At 37.0% G+C, this 16,553-nt stretch overlaps 1 protein-coding gene across 2 annotated transcripts in view; it reads right to left on the reverse strand.

Moving 5' to 3' along the window:
• Positions 1–3,327: 3,327 nt before the first annotated feature.
• LOC120772226 (DNA-binding protein RFX2) overlaps positions 3,328–16,553 on the reverse strand; it is a 40,941-nt gene continuing 27,715 nt past the window's right edge. For both annotated transcript variants that reach the window (XM_040100721.1, XM_040100729.1), the window contains 8 exons: positions 10,783–10,867; positions 10,503–10,713; positions 10,253–10,417; positions 9,522–9,962; positions 9,130–9,432; positions 8,743–9,057; positions 6,970–7,338; positions 3,328–6,885 (listed from right to left, as the gene is read on the reverse strand). In XM_040100721.1, coding sequence (XP_039956655.1) covers positions 6,724–6,885; positions 6,970–7,338; positions 8,743–9,057; positions 9,130–9,432; positions 9,522–9,962; positions 10,253–10,417; positions 10,503–10,713; positions 10,783–10,867 — 2,051 coding nt within the window. In that variant the 3' untranslated portion in view covers positions 3,328–6,723. The remainder of the gene's footprint in view (positions 6,886–6,969; positions 7,339–8,742; positions 9,058–9,129; positions 9,433–9,521; positions 9,963–10,252; positions 10,418–10,502; positions 10,714–10,782; positions 10,868–16,553) is intronic.

The following is a 16,553-nucleotide window of genomic DNA, read 5'->3' on the forward strand; positions in this document are numbered from 1 at the left end:
ATCTGCAAACATTTTTTTAATGTGCGGAACTACGTTCATACAATAGTATATACATATATCCATAAACATATAATTAATAGTAATGTAGATATGACGCGGTGGGTGTTTTACTTACCTCATTCAAACAGTCAATTGAACAAAAAATTCATTAGAATATATACAAAAATAAATAGTAACATAACCTCAACTTACTAAAATATTTTGTAAATATTAGCGTTAAGGTTACAACTAAAGTAAATACATACTGTAACTGTATAACTTTATTTTTAGATATATCAACGACAACTACACCAAAACTCGATAATTCGAATTCGTTTACCCTTTGCATTTGTAATCGCATTTAATGAAAAACGTTTTTTTTCTCGAAGCAGTGATTCGGTTTGCCGAATGCCCAAAATGGCAAAAGTACAAGAACAAGAAGTTTATTATTATATATTTTTTTAAATTAAATTGCCGTCGTCAAACTTAAATGAAATAGTACAAATTTAATTTACATATATTAAAAATGGGAGCAAAAGAAACCTAACATTCAGTGACGGAATACGTAGTTCTGGTTAAATCTTTATTATAATTTTTTACGTTTCCACACGTAATCACATTTAAAGTCATTTACTATAGCACACATGTATATATATCTACATCAACATGTATGTATGTATGTAATGAAATCGGAGTATTTGGATATGTTCAGACTATTGTATGCAAATGCATTTTTAAGCGTGTGTTGAAAAATATTTATGCACATAGACATATATCTATATGGTATATGTACATATATACCATATATGTATGATATGAAATGTCATGAGTGATGTTGAAAGTCAGCGTGCGTTTAACTATAGACCGTAATATTAGTTCGTAAGTTTGTAATAGCATTCTTATTTTTATATCACACTTAGGTAAGTAGAGTGTAGTAAGGCAAATGCGAATTTGTATGTGCAAACGCAATTCGTTGTGGTTTGAATATGGGCGCGAATGTTTCCTTTTTTGTAAATGAATGAATTTTTTATATCTCAAATACACAACAAAAATAATAGATTAGAAAGGAAGCTAATTTTTATAAAATTGTTAAAACTTATTATTTAAAGTATATACAATGAAAACAAAAACAAAAAAAAAAAGAAATTTAAAAATTATATAAAACAAATAAAAAAAATATGAAAAGCCATTCATTGTTTTATTTATGATTGAATTTGCCGTTGTCTTTTATTATTAACTGTTTGCTTAACTCTTAAACCATTAACACCCTTATTCTAACGGTTACCTAATCCCCGTTAGGAAGGTAAGGATTAGATAAGTTGTCATCCAACGGCACCCAATTCCCACAACAGCCGGTTCTACGCACCGGAATTGACCCGGATTTTATCCGGTCAAGGGCTGTTATACATATTGGTGATCTAACCGCTTTTAGATCGGTAAGTTAACGTTAACCATTAACACTGCCTATCGGTGTGCAAAAAGGATTAAGGTTTCTAAAATTTATTGTTAATGCTAAAGCGGTGCAAAAATTATTTATTCAAAGCGAGTAAAAGTTGGAATAGCTGAAAAATTGAGGCTCCTTGCTAAGAGCGATTCTGAAATTGGAGCGTTGCTGAACCCAGTAGATGTTAATATTGGATTCGAGAAAACGCCCTAAATTGTCTATAAGCAAGCAAAATCGAACACAACAAATGTTTAGAATGGAAATAGTAGCAAGAGAAGAAGTTTGAGGACCACAAGTATTACCAAATGGTGGGATTTACTGGAGGTAGTAGGTACTTCAAAAATTATAATTGCAAAAAGGACAAAGAAAATATTCAACTGTCGTGAAGCGAGCTATCCTGAACTTTTTCCTGCGCCTACAGACTGCTGAGCAGTCATTTAGCAGGTGTTCTGGTGTTTCAGGTTCCATGCCGTAGAACCGACAATTCGATGTTAAATAAGTGCTTCTTTAGCTTACAATGAGCCTGTGTAGAAGGCGACAAGTTGCCTGAGTTTTCCCTTGGGAGATTGATTACATATGTATTTAAACCTCTTAAGATTGTAACCACCCATTAGCAACTTGCAATGGCGCATGTCTAGGAGTTGTTGCCAATGCTTTTCCCTACCCACTGCTTCATCATTGCGGAGGTGAGAGGACCAACCGCAATGAAAGGTTCCGGTCCTACCATGTTGGTGGATGCTTCGGAACAAGTAAGCACCATGCCTTCCTGCACCAATAGTGATTTGATCTCGTACGCAGAAATCGCTTTGAGTGCCACTTGACTATCGCTTAGTATAGCTATACGTTCATTGCGATAGTTGCGTTGAAGGTTTAACTCTACACACCGAATTATGGCAAAGACATCTGCTTGGAATATGCTAGGAAAACTATCCATAAGTATGGAGAGTTTTGTGCGTGGTCCTGCGACCCCTGCGCCAATTCCCTTCCACGTTTTCGAGCCGTTGGTGTACCACGTTGAACTAACTGCTGAGGGTAACTTTAAACATCTTAGGGAAGTTAACCTTTTTGGTAACGCTATCCCTAGGGAGAAGTGGTATTTCGCCACTTACTACTGTGATCAAATTGAAAGGTGAATTTTGTCCATTTCATCTCCTTCAAAGTAATCCCGCTGCAATGCACTTATGCTAACGAATTTTTCAGTCATCACTGCCAATCCTCAATTGAGTCAAACCGGTGGACTCGGAGTGGTCATGTGAATTTGCTAAATCAAGCGAATGCGGTGGTTGCGGCTCGATATTAGTTGAAAATGTAGCGAAATGATCACGAATAACCAATGCAGTGTGAGATGGTGCATTATCGCACTTCTTTGTTTAATAAATTCAGACATATTAAAAATCGAAGAATTCACTTTTACAGTCTCACAAAACGTCGCGTATCTCAAATACTAATGAATATTTTGAAGTGAAATTTAACATCGATGTCACTTACAGTACTACCAACTTACAGAAAAAAAGTATCGTTTTGAAAAACACGTGAGTAGTAAGACCTTCTTGCATTGGGAAGCGACTACCTACAAAACCTTTCTACTGCGCGAGTCGTGTCAGCTTCGATAGTTGAAGTCCTACCGAAGTCTGCCATGCTTTTGGAGTCCAAGCCACCGGTGGGTGTTGTTACTGTTGTTGGTAGCAGTGACCCTCATTGAATGCCCTAAAATATTTTCGTTCAACATCGTAAACCTTTATAATTTCTGGAACGTCTAACGAAATAGTACTCAAATAGTTAACCATAGTTGCAATGAGCCAGTCCGGCACAGGGTTGTTCAGTTCACTAATATTTGTATACAAATTGACTAATTCGATAACTGTTTCCTTGCGTATCGTATAATAGAAAATGAATGCTAAAAATATATTTGATAGTTCTTTATTTGCATTACATAAATTTAGAGTCATAGTAAATAATTTGATTTCCAAAATTGTTATTTTTTTAACAGTTTTATAGTTAGTATATTTTCACATTGCTTAAAAATATAGTTTGTAGCATATTTGCTTAATTTTACAACCAATTCTGAATTTTTTTTCGCTGTAGTCAAAACGAATTGCGCCACATTTTGTACCGATATTTATATGTATATGATATAGGTCAATATGTATGTTTATAAGTACACACACATATATATATTTAATACATTGAAGGTTTGAGCATTGGAATGTTTATTGCGTTTACTATAAAATATACATATAACAATTACATTCATAGAGTTCTTTGAGCAATTACGAACTTATTGACTATGCAGAACAATATAGTTTTATATTCCTTTGTGCTGTTTGGTATTAATCGTCTTATAAAAATACTTGATTCATATTTGTACATGAAACATTGTATGCGTTGTAAAGAAATTTTATTATTAAATATGTTACTGTTATAATATATATGTATGTATGTATATATTTTTATTTTTATAAAAACTTCTATTTTACATTTATTTAAATAACCCACAATAAGTGCTGCAGTCGAAAGTAATTTTATTTATAAACTACGCAATAATTAATTAGTATGTAAAGCGTTTTAATGCTAGGTGATGCTTTTGAAAATTTTGAAAAAAAAAAAATTCTTAAAATAAAAGCAGTTAATTAAAACGATTATGACTAGCAAACTGGTAAATAAACAGCTAAAATAAATACTAATGAATTTTGAATTCGTGTTCAATATTATCTAATTTTAATATAGTTCTTCTGTACTGTTATGGCTTGTTATGGGGTTAGACCAATTTAGAGCCTTGGAAATGGTTAATTTTTGTCATTTATTATTTTTGGAGTAAAGAAAAAGGATTTAAATTTCTGAAAGGCTTTATGTGTTGTATTGACGGTGTAAAAAATGGCGCCTGCGTTTCAAATTCTAGTTGCTGAAGCTGACCTAACCAAACACCTCGACACTACAGCGCGTGTTGTAACACAACAACTGTATGTATGTCCTGCATGCAACGAGTCTCCGCATGACACTGACCACCTCTTTGCCCTACCAACCCCACTCATCTAACACCCTTTGGTCCGACCCCGTCGAAACAGCACGTTTCCTGGGCCTCCCGTTAGATGACGTCGATGACAACACAGATAACCCTTACGATCCTAACGGTGACTGATAACCGTTAAAACAACAACAACACTACAGCGCGTTGGACACAACTTTTCTAATAATTTATTAATATTTTTAGAAATCTAAATTGTTTTTTTTTTTTTAAATATGTATATTTGGAATTTTTGGAATGGCGTTAGGAATTTCAAACGAAGAAAAAACTTTCGGTTGCACCGAAGCTAGAATATTCTTCACAAATAAAATAATTATGGTTGGTTAGTTTGTATAACAGCTATATGCTATAGTGTTCTGATCTAAAAAATTTATTTGGACATTGCAGCGTTGCCTTGAGCAATAAAAGGCTCGGATTGGGAAGATATCTTTTCAAATAGCAAAGTTTTTTATGTAAGATTTTGATCCGGAATTTCGTTTGCAGCTATATGCTCCAGTGGTGCGATATCGGCGTTACAGCTGAGCAACTTTTTGAAGAGAAAAGGACGTGTTTTTCAGTTCGAGAGACTAAATCGCGTATATGCAGGCAACATACAGACCGACATGACAAAATGGACGTAGCTCGTCACGCTGAATTTTTATATATATAGTACATATATATATTTTATAAGCAAACTTATTATACCCAGAACAAAATGTATATTTTACAATGTTTTGTCAGAGCAGGTTTTGAAGCTTGAGCTTCGAATAGACGGTCAATTGTTTGGATATACATTTTTATACCCACATCTACTATATATATATATTTTAAATTTGGTTAGAAAATAAGAAAGATGTAGGTAAGTTGATTTAATAACATAACCTTAAAATTAAAAATTTCGTCTGATTTTTCTATAACTCCTACAATTTGCTAATTAACTAAATTTCATGGCTGTCTGAATCTTTTTAAAAATTTTAAGTTTTCTAAAATTTATTTTGTGAAACTTCTACGAATATATAGTAAATATAGTACTGGGATACACAAATATGAATAAATGCCAAATAAAAAATAAAATTTAAATGCTAAAATATATAACATATAAATATATACAAAATAACAAGGTCATACTAATTTAAATTTTTTTACGCTATTTGAGCAAAAATCTTCGCAAGTGGCAGCGAAGTTGAAGATATTCCTTCTTATGGCGATTTTAGAATATATTTTCTATTACTTAGCTATCACTTCAAATTTTTTAAGTGCGGAATTGACTGAGGGAAAAGTTGGAAGAAGTTAAAAAACTAATAAGAAAGTGTTTCCAATTTTTGAAAACTTAGAGTTTTGTACAAAAACAAAAAATATGTTAGTTATCTCATTTCATTAGTTCCACGTTGTGTCCCTTATTCTACAACGTAAAAAGTGCTTACAAGCCAAAGCGTGTAGTTAATTTAAGATGCCGGTTCGCTTCTTCATTCTAGGAATATTATTTTTGCAGCGGAAGAGGTTCCAAGTAGTGGAATTTTCATTTTCCCCCGGGAAACAATGGCGTTCATACTCCGTGAAACCTTACAAAACTGACACTAGATGATATTTTATACATATACAAACATATATATATATATATATTTATATATATGCAAAGGCATAAAAAGCAACAACTATACATACAAGCATACATACGTATATAATATGTATATGACACCTAAACATGATAATTATTTTCATAGTATATTTTTACGTATTGTATTGTACCGATTCTTCGAAAAACAACTTTACAATCAATAAACACCCACAAGCACATACGCTAGAGACGCACAATTGGGGTGTCGGCATTTTCTTTATGTATGGACGGCTTAACACTATTTGGTGGCAATTACAAATTACTTGCCTTCTATTCAAATAAACATGCGTAAAAAAAACTTAAAAATTAAATCTTTATAATATTAGTTACTTAATTTGTATGTCTGTATTATTTAAATGCTTAAATGCTTGGAAATGTATTCCTTTGCTAAAACATATAATGCAAGTTCTCGCGCACGCGCCTGCATATATAATATTATTTATATTTTTGCATTCTTACATATATGTATGTATGTATATATTTGGTGCTTCAATGGCGTTTCTTGCAGCTATGGCTATGGCTATCTTTTATGGACTACAACTAGTACTACTACCACTATAAGGATGCCAACAAGCAAAGATACTCGGCAAACTTTGCCTGCAGTACGCCAACATCGTTACATTGAATACTGCTGGGTGTCGTTCGGTGTACGCTCTGCAGTTCTATCGCGGCACTTACTCATTCGTGCTTTAGACGCTTTGCAGGATTGCCGACAGAGGAAGTAGTGTTGATGTTCACTGAGTTATGTTGTTGTTGTTGTTGTTGCTGCTGCTGCTGCTGTTCATGGGTCTCGCTGATAAACTCCAACTGGTAGTCAAACTCGAAGTCAATATCCTTGTGCTGCAATGCGGTGGGGAGATCGAAACGATTTTGTAAGTCAACCTAAATGGTAAGATGAGGTTATGCTAATTTTTTAAGACTTACCATGCGATCGCAGATAACCGCTATGGCGGTCTTCTGCTGTGCCTCAGCTATTTTGTGCTCGACCAGGTAAAACATGTACTCATCATAGAGTAAACGTATCAAATGAAAACTGCCGAAACTGGAAGCGGATCGTAGTGTCAGGTCACGTATAACCATGGAGCTGTAAAAGCTCCACTTGAGTAGAAATTGACGCGCTGCCTTGGCGTAGCTGGGCTTGCCACGATACTCCTGTAAGGCAGAATCAACGACCAATTGCAGCCAAGACGCCCATTGTTCCAAGGAGCTTTGTTGTTGTAGTGCCGACTTGAAATCATTTTCCAAACGTTGCACTACCGCCGGCTCACATTGACATACCCAAGCTGCTTGTTCCTGCGAAAATATGTATTAAATATGTTTATTAACATCCATAAGCCAAAGCATGCACGGTGTTCATATGGATATTAGGGGTGTCGAAAGCATTTTATCAAATAAAGATCGTAACAAGAAAAAGCGTTAGCTTCGCATGTACCGAAGCTATATACCCCTCACAGGTGCATTTAACTATATTCAAAAACCTAACCTATCTTATTGTGGTCCTGGAGGATGGAGTCATATGTAGAAATTCACGCAAGTGAGGAAAGTTCGCCAACCAATTGGGAGTGGCCAGAAAAGATTCTTTTACATATGGCTCAAGCAACTCACGACTTTTTTTTTCCTAGACTATGTATCCTCTGGGTAGCCAAAGAACATCTGTTTGAAGGCGAGCTAAAGTGAGAAGGCGAACGATCTCTCCCTAGAGGTGTGCGCTGTGTTTCAGACCCACCACGTAAAAACGCCCCCAATGAGAATGAAACAACAGCCTCAGAAGAGACCCGCCGGGGGAAGTGTAGAAAGAGGAAGAGATCCACTTCTTAGGAAAAACCAGGTGAATACGGACCTGGCTTCGCTTGGAGTCTTCAATTGGCGCCCCTTTGCAAAAAGAAGAAACAACTGGCTCGCTATTGTTAACTTGGTTGTTCCAACAAATCAGCAGCTTCTCAGAGAAATTTTAGTTTTAAATTGAGGTATTTGCGCATATACTCGTACATAAAGACATTGCTATATCTACACAGCTCGTTATGCTGATCATTTGTACATACCAACTGATCAAATTTGACTCGGACTAGTTCATTTAAACTGCGCGCGCAAATCGAGTCGATTAAGATTTTTTTCAACGATCAGTACAACCTATTTCTACCTACGTGTTAAATATGAGCGACATATGAAAATTAGTTACTGCTTGTTTACGACACGAAAAGTTGGTTTGGCGATGACGGCATTGTTCCGTTGAAAGTCCTTCGCTGAAGGCTGAAAAATTGAACGAAACGTTGTCAATCCTAAATTGACTGAAAAAAGCCTATTTGGAGGCGATTATAAAGATTAAAATGCGTGAAAATGCTTTTATTTTTCAATCCGGGTCAAATCTGATCAGACAAGCTGTTCAGGGCATAAATAAATGTTTTATTCACTATTGAGAATGATATGATTGGTTTCTGACAATTAACTTGCAGTGACTGAACTGCGCAACCAAATTTTAATATTATATTTTAAACAGACGGCAACCTTTCCTAAATATAAGCCCTTTCATACAACTATATTTTGATACCAATATTGCATTGCTCGATTTACCAATGATATGCCAATTTAACTTTACAGCGAGCAAAAAACTCAATCGACGTATTCATTTTTCAAACACCATGCGCTCATGTTCGTTCAATTTCGAAATAAATCGAAAAAATTTAAAAAACTACTAACTTGAACATTATGGAAGTCCACACGATTTAAGTCGTTCAGCATTTGTGTTATTTGCGAACTATTCTGAAGTACGGCACGCGCTGCTTGCGCCAAATGATTGAGCGAAGTGTAGCGTCGCAGAGTTTGGCAAAATGCCGACACCGCGGCCGATTTGATTTGTACCAAGCGATCAGGCACGCCGACCATGGATTCGCACAACCAAAGTTCCAGGTTTTTGGCGAAATTGCGAATGGCCTGTGTGAGAGCATTCGGTATGGAGCGTAGAACATCGGGAATGATTACATCGACCATGTTTTGGTAGAATTGATAGTCAACCTAACGAAGAAAAATATTAAGTATTAGTATTGCCACTTCCGCCGTGCAATCGAAACAAAAACACCACCTCACCTCTTTGATAAACTTTTGTACTTCTGCGCAATGGCATAGCAGATATAGTTTCGTCTTGCTCAGATACTTCTCCTCTTCACATTCCTCTAAATTGTTGTTGTCGTTGGCACGCCAAAAGTCACGCCACAAATATTCAATGGTGCTGAACTCGAGATTCAGCACAGCATCCAAAAAGGATTCGCAATGCTCGCGGTACATGGCGCGAAATGTCTCCACATCCTCATGCGAGAGCTCACTACTGTAGGTGTGATTCAAATCGATGGCGGGAAACGAGGGAATTGCGCCAGCGCCATCGCCCAAATACTGTCAGCAGAAAAATCAATGTTAGGAATCAGTATATATAATTAAATCGATGATTTTCAGCGCATTTTTATTATTGTATAACAATTTACCTGTGCACAAGTTTCGTAGGATTCTGGCTTGAAGCTCAACTTCTTCAAACTGCGATTGCTATTGTTCTGCATATTGCTACTACCGCTGCCGCCGCCTCCACTGGTCGACACTACACCGCCGTTGGCCGTAGAATGACCGATGCCGGTCGATACACTATTCCCGGAATGTGTTGAATACGTCGGCTTTTCGTCCATCATGTGATTCAGTATCGAGTCCGGTTTGATGCGTATGCCATAGTAGTGATATTTCGAGTTGCCGCGTGTGCCCAAACGACGTGTACGCAAGCCAGAGAACACCGAACGAATTAGTTTGCCGAAACTGGCGGCATTCACCGGCTCCAATTTGTTCTCGTTGCAGTGCTGTATGTAGTGGTTGTACAGCGTGGAACGGGGTAGACTGACGCCATCGGCCGTCTCGTAGTTGCGTGACAACCACTTGATCTGCAGCAGCAGCCACCACCGAGCGCAGCATGCAAGATAACAATGTGGGCAAGAAAGAGAAGGAATATACATGTGAGCAATTGGAATTTATGCGCTGCTACAAGGAAACAAATTGCAAGTGTGTGTGTGAGGTGCACGGGTGTGGGCGTGCACACTGAGTGCAATGCGTGAAAAGTTGTTTTATTAATGAAAAATTCCGCACACAATTTGCACAATTTGCGCAAATATTTTACAACTCAAATCAATTTGTGCGCAAAACCTTTGAGGCGGCATAATAGTACTGCACTTACCGTGGCTGAGGCTACTTTGTTGGAGGTGCCGAGTCCATTTTGTTCGCTGTCTGGCGATGCGCCCCCGCCGCCAGTGCCGATGCTACCGCCACTCACCGAATTCGTAGTTGTTGTAGATGTGGGCGTTTGCGGTGTACTCTGCGCCTCCTGAATGTAAGCCACTTCCTAAAAACAATAGCCATTATTACAGTTATAATGGGTACGCACTCCATGCGTGGTTTTGTGCCTATTATTAGGCTAAATCATTTACCGTTAAGCTCTGCGGCGAGTCGCGACTATGCGATTGCGACGAAGTGTTCAGCAGTAATCCCTCTTCCACGGGTACTAGGTACGGCAGGGACGAAGCGTGTGTGGTCGGTCCGTTTGCAACCGAAGCAGTTGCGTAATTGCTGCCTGCCGCCGTGGAGTAATAAGTTTGACCATTCGTTTGATAATCGCCAACTGGACAAAAGGGATACGTCCTGTGTAATGGAAGTACAAATTATCTCGTTAATTATTAGGACAATTTCATTGATATGCACTCTGCTTACATTTGGGTTTGGCTGGAATTGCCGTGATACAACTCTGTATCTACATATTGCACTTGATAGTTCTGGCCAGCATCCTGCGCAGAAACTGCGGAAGTAATACAAACAAATAACAGATGATTAATTTTAAAACGAAAAGGAAGAACAAATATTTACACTTTTAATTGCCTTAATATTGCCCTAAATCTAAACATAAAACTAATAAATTACAATATATACTATATACATATATATCGGGGTTTCCAATAGGGATGGTATGATTTCCAAGCACCGTTTCGGTCATTTTAATATGTCTTGATCTGTGATTTTTTTAATTTATTCAGCAAAGTCTAAAATTTCATGGAAAGATATACGCAAGAACAACGTTTACAAAATGTTCAATTTTGTGATCGAAATAATCGTCCACCTATAACCGACCACGTCGAATTGGTTAAAATTTCGAGCGTACATTTTCTTTACATAATGTTCAAGTGTCAATAATGCAAAGAACCGTTCAAAGCAATGAAAATATTGCCTCCGCTCAAGCAAGTGTTGCTGAAGACCGCAATTTGCCGATTCCAAGACGTTCTCAAGAATTGGGACTGTTTTAAACAACATTCTGGCGGATTTTGGTTTTCATCCGTATAAAATTGTTTTCACTCAAGAACTGAAGCCATTGGACCACCGTAAACGTTTTGAATTTGCTGATTGTTTTGGAACAACTTAAAAACGATAACGATTTTCTTTAGAAAATCGTCTTCTCATGATGCTCACTTTCATCAGAGTGGTGTGGTAAATAAACAAAACAGTTGATTCTGATGCGAAGAAAATCCAAAAGTTATTTATGAACAACCATTATTTCACCTAAATTGACAGTTTGGTGTGGTTTTTGGTCTGGTGGAATCAGCGCTACTACTTCGGACTGAGTAGGCAATTGAGAAGTAAAGCCCTCTCTCGATGAACAAAAACCAAACTCTATAAGTCACTCATAATTCCCGTCCTGCTATATGGTGCATAGGCTTGGACGGTGACAACAACTGATGAGTTGACGTTGCGAGTTTTCGAGAGAAAAATTCTGCGAAACATTTACAGTCCTTTGCGCGTTGGCCACGGCGAATATCGCATTCGATGGAACGATGAGCTGTATGAGATATATGACGAAATTGACATAGTTCAGCGATTTAAAAGACAGCGGCTACGCTGGCTAGGTCATGTTGTCCGAATGGACGAAAACAAGCGGTGTCTACGCCAATTAAGAAGAAGAAGAAGTACTTTTTTCGAAATGTAGCGGCTACTCAATGTCAATGGAGAGCGGTATAGATCAATGATAACCGACTTTTTATGGGCACAATTGAAAAAAGTTGATCTTTCCAACAACTGGTTCCAACAAGACGGGGCTACGTGCCACTCAGCACGTGTAAAAACGATTTATTGCGAGATTGGAGTTTGGAGATTAGATTATTTCAAGAAATTGTGACACTGGATGGCCCCCAAGAATTTGTGATTTAACACCATTAAACTACTTCTTGGCGGGTTATTTGAAGTCATTAGTCTTTACAAATAAGCTCGAGACTCTCCATCTTTAGAAGTCAATATTGAAATTAGGTTTATTCAATCTGTTCCTTCAAAAGAAGTCGTGGAAGCTATTTGAATGATGTTATATTCAGAACGCAATTGTATCGCTTGTACTTAACATTCCCTGAATTAGGGTGTGTGGTTTCTTAAAAAGAATTCATATTACTCTTATTGGCAATCCCTATATACATATGTATGTACAAGGCTCCAAAGTAAACAGGACTTAAAAAAACAGAACAAATGGTTTTTTGGCCAAAATCAATTTATTTTATTCAAAATAGCCTCCTTTTGCTTCAATACAGCTTTTTGCACGGTCCAAAAGCATGTCGAAGGAGTGTTTTATGCCGGTGCAAGCCTTTTAATGGCCTCTACGTCTGCATAACGCTTTCCTTTCTTGGGCAAATGCATTTTTCCGAAAAGGAAGAAGTCGCAAGGTGCCATATTAGGTGAACACGGCGAGTGGTTAATGGTTAAAATGTGATTTTTGGCCAAATAATCGTCCTTAGAGAGTTGGATTCTGAGCAATGGTCGTCAGTCAATTTGTGCAGAGCAAACCGTGCACACACTTTTCGTAAGCCCAAATATTCGGTCAAAATGCGATAAAACGATGTTTTGGAGATGTTCAAACCCATTTCCATGAATTTCAAACGCACATTTTCGATGGAATTTCCGGTGATCACGGATTTTGATTGGCCCACATTTTGATCGTCATTTATGTCCTCACGACCACTTTGAAAAGTGGTCTCTGCAACGGGATAGGCAATCATCGCCATAAACTTGTTTCACCAATTGAAACGTTTCGGTAAAATTTTTACAATTTTAAAACAATATTTTATGTTGGATCTTTGTTCCGATATATTTACTTTGGAAATCAGCTTGTAGTTCAATATAGAGAGATTTTCGATTCGTTTTTCGTTACTCCAAGCAGAAAATGTCAAAGTTAGGCATTTTTAAGGGCTTTAGACTGGTCTAACCGGATTTATGTGCGGTTTTGAATGAATAAAATATATGAACAATTTGTTTCGGAGATTGTAGTGTTGCATTTAATAATAACACTAATCAACAAATTTGAAGAAAATTTTTGCAACTGATGTGCTAAGCGGTATGTAAGGTATTTGTGGCGTCCTGATACGAATTTGAGTTCAAAAATTTTCCACCACGTATACATATTTATGTCATTTTAATAAATGGTGGTTAACTACACATTTGACTACAACACAAAAAAATCTATGTTAGGAATTTTTTCTATAATTTTCGGTTTTAGCAACCCAAAATTTGATATAAACAGCCTCTAAGATCACAGTTGAAAGATTGTAAACTAGTGTAATCTATGCTCGATTCCACAAAGATAGCATGTCTAATCAAAAAATTAGCTACACAAGGACTTTAGTTCTATATGCTATAGTGGTCTGCCGTCAGCGGTTTTGACAAATGAGAAGTTTTTTGGAGAGAAAGGGGCTAAACGGTAAAATTTCAGATCCGAGTCTCTAAATCTGAAGGATTAGTTCAAACTGGTTGGGGCGGAACTGAAACTTTAAACACGTTTTCTTAAAACTGTTTTTTGCAAAACGATATTCACAATTTGTCATGTTCTACCTCGACTTTTTATAAGAAAAAAGCCATATTTCCAAATTTTAATTTTTACTATTTTTAAAGAATTCGAAACAGTCAAAAAGTCGCAAAAAAAAATGTTTTTTTTACAAACTTTCCCGTAGTTCCAGAAATTGCTACATTATTTGAGATTAATATTATTTGTTTTTTGGTTTCAAATTGCTAGGAGATAGGTATGGTCACGTGACAATTTTTTGATACCCTAATTACCGATAATTTTTGAAATTAGAATTTTTTTCTATTTTTGTATTTTATTTAACGTCTAGACTAAATTACCTTATGTGAATAGTTAGGTATATGCGAAAGATAATAATATAATTACTATTATTATGAGAAAACATTGATGTTGATCGAATTTTCGAGGTTCCATACAATTTTCTGATCACTCAATTATTAGGTCTAAAACTTTGCTTCCCCCGTTTTCCAATATATGTCTCTAGGGTCAAACACTGGTCGATTAAATCGTTTTATATCGATTTTGGACATTTGTGTCAACATTAACCCAACAAAATATTTGTAGAGATCTGTTTGTATCCCAAACTTATTGTCAACTGAAAATGTCACTTTTTGAGCCGAATTCTCGACATTTGCGGCAAATTTTGCTTTTCTTTTTTAATTTCAAGAAAAGTGCGGCTGAGGCTCATCGAATGCTTTCAGATACGTACGGTGAGGCTGTCCTAAGTGAAAGAACATGTCGCGAATGGTTTCAACGTTTTAAAAACGGTGACTATGAAGTCGAATACCGGCATGGTAGTGGATGGGAGAAGATTTTCGAAGATGCTGAATTTGAAGCATTATTCGACCAAGATGCGTTTCAAACCAAAGAGGAATTGGCCGAATCGTTGCAAATGACACTGCAAGCCGTATCAAAACGCCTCAAAACCATGGGGATGATTCAGAAACAAGGAAACTGGGTTCCTTACGACTTGAAACCAAGAGATGTCGAACGGCGCTTCTTTGCATGTCAACAGCTGCTTCAAAGCACAACCGAACGGGATTTTTACATCGCATTGTAACTGGCGGCGAAAAATGGGTCCACTACGATAATCCTAAGCGAAAAAAGTTATGGGTAAAGCCTGGACATGCCTCCACGTCGACGGCAAAACCGAACGTTCACGGCGCCAAGGTCATGCTCTGCATTTGGTGGGACCAGCTGGGGGTGATATATTATAAGCTGCTAAAGCCAGGTGAAACCATCACAGGAGATCGATACCGAACCCAATTGATGCGTTTGAGCCGAACACTAAAAGAAAAACGGCCACAGTACGAGGAAAGACACGATAAAGTTATTCTCCAGCATGACAATGCTCGACCTCACGTCGCAAAGGTGGTTAAAAAATATTTGGAGACGCTGAAATGGGAGATCTTACCCCACCCGCCGTATTCTCCAGACGTTGCGCCATCTGACTACTACTTGTTCCGATCGATGGCACACGGTCTAGCTAACGAGCACTTCAGTTCTTATGAAGAAGTCAAAAATTGGATTGATACTTGGATCGACTCGAAAGATGAGGAGTTCTTTCGTTACGGAATACGCATGCTGTCAGAAAGATGGTCAAAAGTAGTAGCTAACGACGGCCAATATTTTGAATAACATTTTTATACAATAAAGCCTTAACAAAAAAAACGGCGGAAGCAAAGTTGTAGACCAATATATCTTGATCAAAATCATTTGACATCGTGAAAATGACATGACATAGAAATAAATAATGGGCGGAAACTCGGAAACAGTGGATAATTTGATGTGGGTGATTCGGTGCTGTTAAGTTTATTTTTTCATTGAAACTAGCCTTATTTAGGTAAACCGATCTGAGCGATATGGTTTGCAGGATATACCTCTTGTGCAATGGTTTGGTCTGTTTTGACTTAAAACGACTATATCAATCCATCGACAGTCGGGCTTACATGAAGAAAATATATGAAAATTTACAAAATAAAAAATGGTGTAGCGCTTTCCAGGCTCATTAAAATGTAAAGAGTTTCTTCTGGCGAAAATTTTTCTCTGCGCAATTCCTCCTCGATATAAAGAATCCGTATTCTAAGTATATATGCTGTGTCAGAAGAACGTGTGTATTTCGTTTCTATTTTTAATTTGGTTCACTTGTAATATCTCTTTATAGCATTCTGACAATAAAATATCGCAAACGGGCCAAAATAAGAAGTTTAAGTTGCCTTTAAACTCAAACTTGCTAAGTTGAATACGTACAAGTAAATACATTAGGTGCGGAACTAAGTTCTCGCTGTTTTTTTAATAAAAATGCATTTTTATTGTAATGTAATCTGGCAATGCTCGAATATTATTACGGTAAAACTGTTAATCTTGTGATGCTATCCAAGAATCAAGCCATTTTCCGATGACGTCTTGTGAGTGGACCCGCTTCTGAGCCAGATCATGTGTTATCGAATGGAACAAATAATAATTGAAAAATGCAATATCTGGGAAATATAGCGGGTGGGGTAGGACTTCCCATTTTAGCGTTTTCAGGTAGGGTTTAACGAGTTTGGCAACATGAGGCGGTCATTAGGAACCCAAGTTCCTTGTTTCTGAATAATTCGCAGTGCATATAGTCGATTTTAAAAAGCTTTGCGGATGACGCCTTTGCCTGAAG

Source organism: Bactrocera tryoni, chromosome 1 (genome assembly GCF_016617805.1).
Source record: "Bactrocera tryoni isolate S06 chromosome 1, CSIRO_BtryS06_freeze2, whole genome shotgun sequence".
NCBI lineage: Eukaryota > Metazoa > Arthropoda > Insecta > Diptera > Tephritidae > Bactrocera > Bactrocera tryoni.